Genomic DNA, 9,436 nt, shown 5'->3' with positions numbered 1-9,436 from the left:
TCCTTCTACAGGTGTGCAGTGGAGAGCATCCTGTGCTCCAGCATCAATGTGTGGCATGGAGGCTGCACAGCTGCAGAAAGAAAAGCTTTGCAGAGAGTGGTGAAGGCTGCACAGAAGTCTGTTGGAGTCAGTCTCCCCACCATCACAGACATCTACACCTCTAGATGCAGGAAGAGGGCCACCTGCATCATGAAGGACCACACTCACCCAGCACACACACTTTTTTGCCCCGCTCCCCTCAGGCAGGAGGTTGAGGAGCATTAAGTGTAGAACCACTAGACTGAGGAACAGCTTCTACCCTGAAGTTGTTAAGACTCATGAATCTCTAACCAGGACAATCACTGTGAAAAATCACTGTAATGCCACTTTGACTGATATGTGCTGCTGATTATCTATGCTTCTGATCTCGTGCTGTTTATTTCATGCTGCTGTTCATTCATCATCTTCTCGCTCAGACTCGTGTTCTCTGCTGTTGTTCGATGTATTGTTTTTGTACCATTAGTGCTCAGTATATTCTTAGTTTAGCATATTTCATAGTTTTTCTTTACAATTTATGCTTGTGTTGGGTGTCACTGGGACCCTGTGCACACAATTTCATTCCATCACATGTACCACAATGATGAGCATGACGATAAAGAAACCTTGACCATCACCCAGCCCTACTGAGCTGTAACTGTCGTCCTCCAATGGGAGAGTTGGGGGTTAAATTCCACCAGCAGTCACATGTTGATGTGTCCCTGGTCAAAACACTGAACCCCTCATTGCCTTCGATGTGTCCCAGCGGTGTATGGATGTGATCTAAAGCTCTGATTAGTCTTTGTAGAATGATTTGTTCAGATTATCTTTGTAGGGATGTAGTAGAGTGCTGTATGAGAGAGTGTGTGGAGATGAATGAGGGCTCAGATTGTGTTGTAAAGAGCTTTGAGTATATTTTTAGATAAAGGCTCTATACAAGTGCAGTCTATTTATTGTTTGATCACTGCATTAGTGGTTTGATTTACATCATGTTTTGTTTTGCACTGTCATTTATTGACGGCATTGCTGGTGTGAGAAGTTGTTTCAAAGTAAGGAAACACAAAATATATGTATTTATTTATTGTGGAGGAAAGTTAACCGATGCCTGTCTTTTGTTTTTTAGCTTAATGGACAGAGAAGTGACTCTCATGGCGGAGATGGACAAAGTGAAAGCTGAGGCCAGTAAGTACTTGGTTCTCTGCTGTAAATACACTAAACTTACAGCCGAGCTCTATTCTTCTTCTGGAACATGATCGCCTGACTCAAAGGCTCCAAGAATCTGACCTAAATCACTCCCAGAGGAACCAGAAGAGATGGTTGTGGAACAACGAGTCCCAGTTTCCTCAGAGCTGCAGTGGTGCCCTCAGGGTTCTGGTGGACCCAGAGCATACCTGGTGTGTGTGTGTACCTGCATGTGTGTAACGTGACGGAGCACGACTCCACGTTTGAATAAGTAGGTCAGTTTCTCTCATTCCGTCCTCTGTGTGGAGTGTGGTGCGTTCAAGCCCTGGAAAAACTGAATAGTGTCGGGTGTCAGGGGAGCGTCAAAGCTGCCTTTGTGCGAGGTGTGTGGCGAGTTGAGAGGGAGGCCAAGGAACTTCTTCGACATTACATCACAAAAGCAGCTCCTTCAGAGTTCACCCTTTTTTATTTCTCTTCAGATTACAGTTGTGTAACATTTTCCTCCTTAAAAAGGAAAAAGAAACGTGTTTTTGTTTGTTAAATCTAGATTAAGATTATCTTCACTTCCTCTGTTCAACAATAGATCCCAGTGGTATGATTGATTGAGGATTGCTGGACCTCTGTCACAGCCCTCTTGGGATTTAGTTGGTCCTCCTAAGTTACTTGGACCATACAAAGTGGTCTAAGGCCCCCCTTTCCAATGACCTTCACAACCTATTAAAACATAACAACCTGATAAAGTTCAAAAACCTTTTTAAATGCTAAGATTGTTATGATCCTGCTGTGGTTCTGGTACTTGCTGAATTTTCAGCAGCAAAACTGGTTGATCCACTCTGAGAAGGTGCTATTTATAAGACCGAGCTGAATACAGCACCTCAGACTGAGGAAGTCTTTCGGATGAAAGCTGAAACGTTTCTAGATTTCTTTTTTTTTTTTTTTTTTTTTTTTTTTTTTTTTTTTTTTTTTTTTTTTGAATGTCCAGAGGACCAGATTTAACTTTTTTTAGATACTTGCCGAATAGTTTTTTCCTGCGATCTTCTTAGCTCTCTTAGATTAGTTCTTTGATTGCTTTCTTTGGGATGAAGTGAGGTTCTGCTTCAAATGGAGGAGTTCAAGTATTTCTGGGTTTTGTTCACGAGTGAGGGAAGAATGGAGCGTGAGATTGACAACTGGATTGGTGCAGCGTCTGCAGTATTGCGGACACTATGCCGGTCCATTGTGGTGAAGAAGGAGCTGAGCTGTAAGGCAAAGCTCTGTTTACTGGTCTGTCTACGTTCCTACCCTCACCTATGGTCATGAACTCTGGGTAGTGATAGAAAGAATGAGATTACAGATACAGGAGGTAGAAATGAGTTTCCTCTGCAGGGTAGCTGGACTCTAACTTGGAGATAGGGTGAGAAGTTCAGTTATCAGGAGAGACTCTTGAGTAGAACCGCTGCTCTTCCACATCGAAAGAAGCCAGTTGAGGTGGTTCAGGCATTTGGTAAGGATGCTCCCTGGGTGCCTCTCTAGGGAGGTGCTTTAGGCATGTCCGACTGTGAGGAGACCCCGGAGAAGACCCAGGACACGCTGGAGAGACTGTCTCTCTGTTGGCCTGGGAACAACTTGGAGTCCTCCCAGAAGAACTGGAAGAGGTGGCTGTGGAAAGAGATGTCTGGACCTCCCTGCTCAAGCTGCTGCCCCGCAACCTGACTTCAGAACAAGTGGAAGATGATGGATGGATATCTTCTTAGCCACAACGTGATCTCTTGCTCCCTCAGCCTGTTCTATGTGCCCACCCTGGATCAACACTCTTGTTCCTTTCCTCTTGGGGAGTGGTGGCGCAGAGGTTAGAAGATGGGCCTGTGATCAGAAAGTCGCAGGTTCAGCTCCCGGTACCGTCGACATCAAAATGTAGGTGGAAAATGTGAAGCACCCACACCTGCCTCCACCCTCATTTGCCCCACTCTGGACCCTTGAGCAAGGCCCTTAACCCCCACCATCTGCTCCCAAACAGGTCTCTTGAAAATGATTCCTCGTGACTCACTGAGACTTCTTGTATAAATAAGAGTAAATGAAAATGAAAAACCACGTCAGGAAGCAGCTACAAGCTAGAAGATCACGTGCTAGCTTAACTGCCATGGTTATCCTGGTTGTTTCCATGACCTTATCATGATCATACCTTTGGCTTGAGGCTGGCATGACCAGAACTGCTTTAAGGATTTACCCGTCCATTCTGCTGCCTAATAATAAACTCACCCCATCCTTGCTACCTGACCCAAACCCCCACAGGTGATGACGGTCCCACTGAGTTCTCATTTCTCTCTGAAGACCTCGCCAAGCCACCACAGCCATCAATGTTTTGGCTTTTGTGTTTTTGCGGGGTGGTCATTTTGTGTGGGCGTTCTAAGACTTGTGGATCAGCTGCAGGGTCATGTCACCAAGACTCTGCAGGTCCGATCCACCAGAACACCTGCTGTAGTTCAAACTGCTGGTTTGTTGGTTTGTCTTGGTGTATGGGTCTACAAAACGAAGAAAGATTCAGACCTGTCCCTGCGTCCAAAGTGAACCATGTTCAACACCAAACCCTCCTTCACTGGACGCAGTGTTGGTTTGGTGAAGTCCTGACAGAAGGACGTGTCCTGCTCAGATGTGCAGTAGATGATTTCTCTGCTGTACGTGTCTGATTGTTCTGCTGTGTTTCAGTGATGATTCTGGACGCCCGGCAGAAGAAAGCGGAGGAGCTCCGACGGCTGACGGACCGATCTGCATCCATGTCTGAGGAGCAGCTGGCAGAACTCCGTGCAGACATCAAGGTACCTCAGAAACACCACCGCGGCTCTTTGGCCTCACGAGGCGCAATCAGTGGTTTTTTTCTACTGTATGGTATAACTGAATAAATAAGGGAAATCTTGAACTTTTGTGGGATAAAACAGCTTCTTAATTTTTTAATCTATTAAAAGGTGAGTATGTATCTGTTGTGTTTTGAAGCACACAGAAATTTAACATCCATTTGTTTTTTGCAGCACTTTGTGAGCGAACGTAAATATGACGAGGACCTTGGGAAAGCTCTCAGGTTTACATTTGACCTTGAACCTCTGAAAACGAGCATCTCTGGGTTTGGATCAGGTACTGCACTTCATCTGTTTTATAATGTATAAAATAACAATAAGTAATTCAACTATGCTTTTCTATCAAAGTCTGAAACCAGACCACCGAGTCAAGTGCATCTTTAAACATAAAAACTTATCAAGAATAGTTTATAACATGTTTCTTCCTGCATTGTGAAGACAGCTGGCAGGCCAGCAGAACATTTATACATTTATATAATCATTACATGGTTTTAAGACTGCAGGTACAAATTTATTAAAAATAAATGTTTTACAGTTGTTACAAAACTTTCAAACCTTCTGCAAAGCGTCTGAATTGTTTTCTGCTAACAGTTGCTGTTTTTGCTGCAGACGCAGTAAAACTTAAGTCGTGTTTAAAACTTTGTCAATTCAGCAACGTTACTGAAACTGTTTATCAGTGATATTCTTATTTTGTGGCGGTAAAAATTTCAACTCAAAAACGAATCAATGAAATCTTTATAAATTTTTGCATATGCAGTAAACACTTTCCTGCTTTTAAAGGTGAATTATCTAAAAATGTCCGAGCATCTTCTGTAAGTCTGTTCACAGAATATCAAACTTTACAAGTCGTGTTTGTTTGGAGGCACACTGAAAACTTTAAAACTTTTACCAGTGTATAACACTACATTAGAAACTTGGGGTTCTATAAAACCATTTTGTTTCCTTTTTAGGGGTGGGTGATTTTGCTCAAATATATTATTGTGATATTTCAGAGCATTCTGACCATAACGATAAATTTTGTGATATAAAAAAAAAATCTGTTATTTGACAAAATTAACTCAACACGTTGCTTTGCAGTATTATATAAAATTTTTTAAAAAAAACAAGGGGTAATTTTACTGAAATGACTTTATTTAGTAAAGTATTCAGTCTCCAAGTATAAAAATAAAAAAGATCCTTCTGTTATTTAGATTGAAAAAGTCTGCACAAAATATAGATCAACAAAATCCACCACAAAAACTAAAGTGCAGGTGAAGTTTCCCAAAATAACTGAATAAAATGAAGCTTAAGATCCGTTGAGCATAAATGTAACAATATTTGTTGCCTTTAAATTAACTATAACTTCCAAAACTTGTAACAAGGTGATCATCTGACCCTGAAGCTCGTGGTGTTTCAGCTTCCTCTGTTCCTGCAGGAATGATTCATTTCTCTGATGCTCCGTCTCTGATCACCTGACTCTGTTCTTGGTCCATGGACTGTGGAACTAAGAGACAGACCTGCGCGTGTTTGTACCGGCAGCTCAGAGCGGAGTGCAGAGAGAGAGAGAGAAAAGACGTGGCAGCTTAGAGCGGGGGAAGGGAGACAGTTTCTGTACCTGCAGTTTAGAGCTGGATGGAGAGATGCAACTGAGCTGCGCGTTTTTGTTTTTAGTTTTTTAGCTAGCTAGTGCGCAACTAATTAGCGTTACACCAGTACCGACAGGTGGAGTGGGGGGGAGGTGCACAGTTTGGCTTGGTCGTTCAGTGCGCTCGGTTCTGTTAAAGGGGCGGGGCGCCCTGACGTATTAAGTCATGAAATGAGCAAATCATGATATCATTTTTTTTTTTTTGCCCGGGCAAGTTTCTTTTACCGGTATTATCGTGAACGACATATGGCCCAGCCCTATCCCTTTCTGAATTTTTTGTTTTAAAATTAGGCATAATTTTTCCATCTAAAAGGTGTTATGGTGTGCAAATAATACAATTTTATGATAGAAAAATGTCTACGTTTTCATACATGGTGGAATTTGAACATAAAAGTATGAAGACTGTTTCAGTTTAACAGTAGATTTGAGTGTTTTAGTGAAAAATAAAATTCCTCATGAGTGTTAAAAAAGTTTAAAGTCCTTTCTGTGAAATAAGTGCATCGCACATGAACTAAGACTCACACAATCTCAGGTATTTTGTATAGTGTAATACAAACTGGGGGCAGCTGTGGCTGAGTGGTTAGAGCAGTCGTCCTCTAGTGGAAGAGTTGCGGGTTCAATTTCACCATCAGTCATGGGTTGAAGTGTCCCTGGGCATGACACTGAACCCATGACCTCTGTGTGTCCCATCAGTGGATGAATAAGATCTAAAGCTCTGATTATTCTCAAGATTCATATTATCTTTGTAGAGATGTCGTAGAGTGCTGCGTGCGTGCGTGCGTGCGTGCGTGTGTGTGTGTGCGTGGAGGTAAGAGGGCACAGTGTGTTGTAAAATTCTTTGAGTATCTAGATTAGATCAAGTTCAAGTCGACTTTATTGTTGTTTGCATCACATGTGGAACAAAATTGTGTACACAGCGTCCCAGTTACACCCAAAAATATAAAGTAGAAAAAGAAACTAAACCAGGATATAAGATAAGATACAAGATATAAACTAAACAAATGCCAAACGGTACGCTAAAAGATCTAAAATAAAATACAATTCGATCTTAGTTTCTTTAAGATTACTTTCAGAGTGAAACAATTGACCTTTGATTTATTCTTTTTTTTTTTTATTTTTTTTTTATTAATTAGGTTTTCAAACATTTTCTAAAATCATTGTAGAGATTAACATGATTGCACAGATGGGCATTTTGTTGAACATGATGCTATTTATACTCCGAAGGAGCTGTTAAAGGCTCTGCGTGGTAAGAAAGAGCTTCCAAATGACTGAGCTACTACAGCAACAGTAATTAGAGAGACGGGTATGAAGGTACTTGGTGTGTCATCTGGACAGAGAATGGATGATGAGGTAACCTGGTGGTGGAACAGTGAAGTGCAGGACGCCGTTCAAAGAAAGAGGTTAGCCAAGAAGAAATGTGACTTAGAGGACTGAAGAGAGGAGACGGGAATTTAAGGAGATTCAAAGAGGGAGGTGGCGAAGGCAAAGCAGAAGGTATATGACGAATTGTTTGGGAGGTTGGACACTAAAGCGGATGAGAAGGACTTGTCCCAATTGGTGAGACAGAGGGATCAGTCTGGAAAGGATGTGCAGCAGGTTAGGCTTGTTAAAGATAAGAATAGTAATGTTCTAACAAGTGAAGATAGTGTGATGGGAAGATGGAAGGAGTACTTTAAGGAGCTAATGAATGAAAGAGAAAGAAGAGTAGAGGTCATAGAAGCTGTGGACCAGGAAGTGGTAAAGATCAGTGAGGATGAAGTCTGGAAAGCTCTGAAAATGATAAAGATGGGGAAGGCAGTAGGACCTGATGACATTCCAGTGGAGGTTTATAAATGTCTTGGAGAGATGGCAGTGAGGTTTTTGACTCAAATATTCAGTGGCATATTTGAGGGTGAGAAAATGCCTCGGGAATGGAGAAGAAGTGTGCTGGTGCCCATTTTTAAGACCAAGGGCGATGAACAGAGTTGTTGCAGCTACAGGGGAATCAAGTTGATTAGTCACACGAAGATCTGGGAGAGAGTTGTTGAAGCAAGACTTAGACGAGAGGTGAGTATATGTGAGCAGCAGTATGGTTACATGCCAAGAAAGAGCACTACAGATGCCATCTTTGCTTTGAGGATGATGATGATGAAGTACAGAGAGGGTCAGAAACATTGTCTTTGTGGATTTAGAAAAAGCATATGACAGAGTGTCGAGGGAGGAGGTGTGGTATTGCCTGAGGAAATCTAGAGTGGCAGAGAAGTATGTTAAAAGCATGTTGGACTGGTACAGGAGGACAGCAGGACAGTGGTGAGATGTTTGAGTGACACGTAGCTTCAAGGTGGAGCTGGGAGTGCATCAAGCATCGACTCTGAGCTAGAGCTGTCATTTCTAATTCAGACCCGAGGCCCGGCCCGACACGGAATTCGGGCCTGGCCAAAATAATTTGCTGGCTGGGCGGGCCAGGTCGGTGTCAGGCTTTTGATTGCTTTAGCGGACACGCGTCACGTGGCTGACTATCCAATTTGGATCATCAGCTGCGTGCGGCCAATTGACCGCGCGCTGACCGGCCGGTTGAAAGAGGTAAAAAAAAAAAAAAAATAAATTTCAGTTAAGTTTCAGCTGGACCACTGCCAGCGATCCATCCAAGCCCAACTGGACTCAGCTGTTGCGGATGCGCGTGGCTAAGCCCGGCCAGTTGAAAGGGGTAAAAAGTCCAGATGGATCACTGCCAGCGACCCACCTGAAGCTTAACTGGACTCAGCCGCGGCGTCAGCAGACGCGCGTGGCCGATGACCCAATTTGGATAATCAGCCACGCATGTCCGCCGACCGTTAATGACTATAATAATTTATATTATAATGACTATAATCCGCTGGCTCTTGTTTATAAACAAGAACTCTTATGTCTTCCTTTCTTTGAAATGTGTTTTTTAAAACTATCATGTCAAACTGATTGGCTTACAAAAACAGTAAAAGTTTAAAAATGTTTTTTTAAAGTATCTTTTTTGGGGGGGGTTTGGCCCTGTAGTCACAGTTAATTGGTCGTGTTCGTGTTGGGCTCAGGAAAGAAATGATACAGGTTCAGGCCAGGTTGAATTTTTTTTAGGCCTGAATGCAACTCTTCTCTGAGCCCCTTCTTGTTTGCTTTGGTGATGGATCGACTAACAGATGAGGTCGAGCAGGAATCCTCGTGAACTACGATGTTTGCAGATGACATTGTGATCTGTGGTGAGAACCGAGAACAGGTGGAAGCGAACTTGGTGAGGTGGAGGTATGCTCTTGAAAGAAGAAGAATGAAAGTCAGACATAGTAAGACAGAGCACGTGTGAATGAGAGGGAGGAGGTGGAACAGTGAGGCTACAAGGAGCAGAGGTCACAAAGGTGCAGGACTTCAAGTACTTGGGGTCCACTGTCCAGGAAAATGGGAATGTGGTAAAGAGGTGAAGAAGAGAGTCCAGGCAGGATGGAGTGGATGGAGAAAAGTTTCAGGAAAGATTTGTGACACAAGGGTGACAGCAAAGGTCAAAGGAAAAGTTTACAAGACAGGGGTGAGACCAGCTATGACTATGTTGTATGGTCTGGAGACAGAGACATGGACAAAAAGACAAGAGACAAAACTGGAAGTTGCAGAAATGAAGATGTTGAGGTTCTCCTTAGGAGTGACAAGAATGGATAAGATTAGGAATGAGATCATCAGAGATGCAGCACAGGTTGAACAACTGGGAGATAAAGTTAGAGAGACCAGACTGAGATGGTTTGGACATGTCCAGAGGAGGGACAGTGGCTTGGACATGTCCAGAGGA

General features: G+C 42.9%; 1 protein-coding gene across 1 annotated transcript in view; it reads left to right on the top strand.

Annotated features, from left to right (window-relative positions):
• spats2 (spermatogenesis associated serine rich 2) overlaps positions 1-9,436 on the top strand; it is a gene marked incomplete in the record, with an annotated part of 26,894 nt that overhangs the window by 14,214 nt on the left and 3,244 nt on the right. Inside the window, 3 exon segments of the mRNA XM_037684689.1 lie at positions 1,139-1,197; positions 3,883-3,992; positions 4,203-4,305. Coding sequence (XP_037540617.1) covers positions 1,139-1,197; positions 3,883-3,992; positions 4,203-4,305 — 272 coding nt within the window.

This window comes from Nematolebias whitei, chromosome 11, assembly GCF_014905685.2.
Source record: "Nematolebias whitei isolate Nwh7 chromosome 11, NemWhi1, whole genome shotgun sequence".
In the NCBI taxonomy this organism is placed as follows: domain Eukaryota; kingdom Metazoa; phylum Chordata; class Actinopteri; order Cyprinodontiformes; family Rivulidae; genus Nematolebias; species Nematolebias whitei.
Note: the sequence above shows the minus strand (reverse complement) of the source record. Positions and strands in the feature narration are given on the sequence as shown.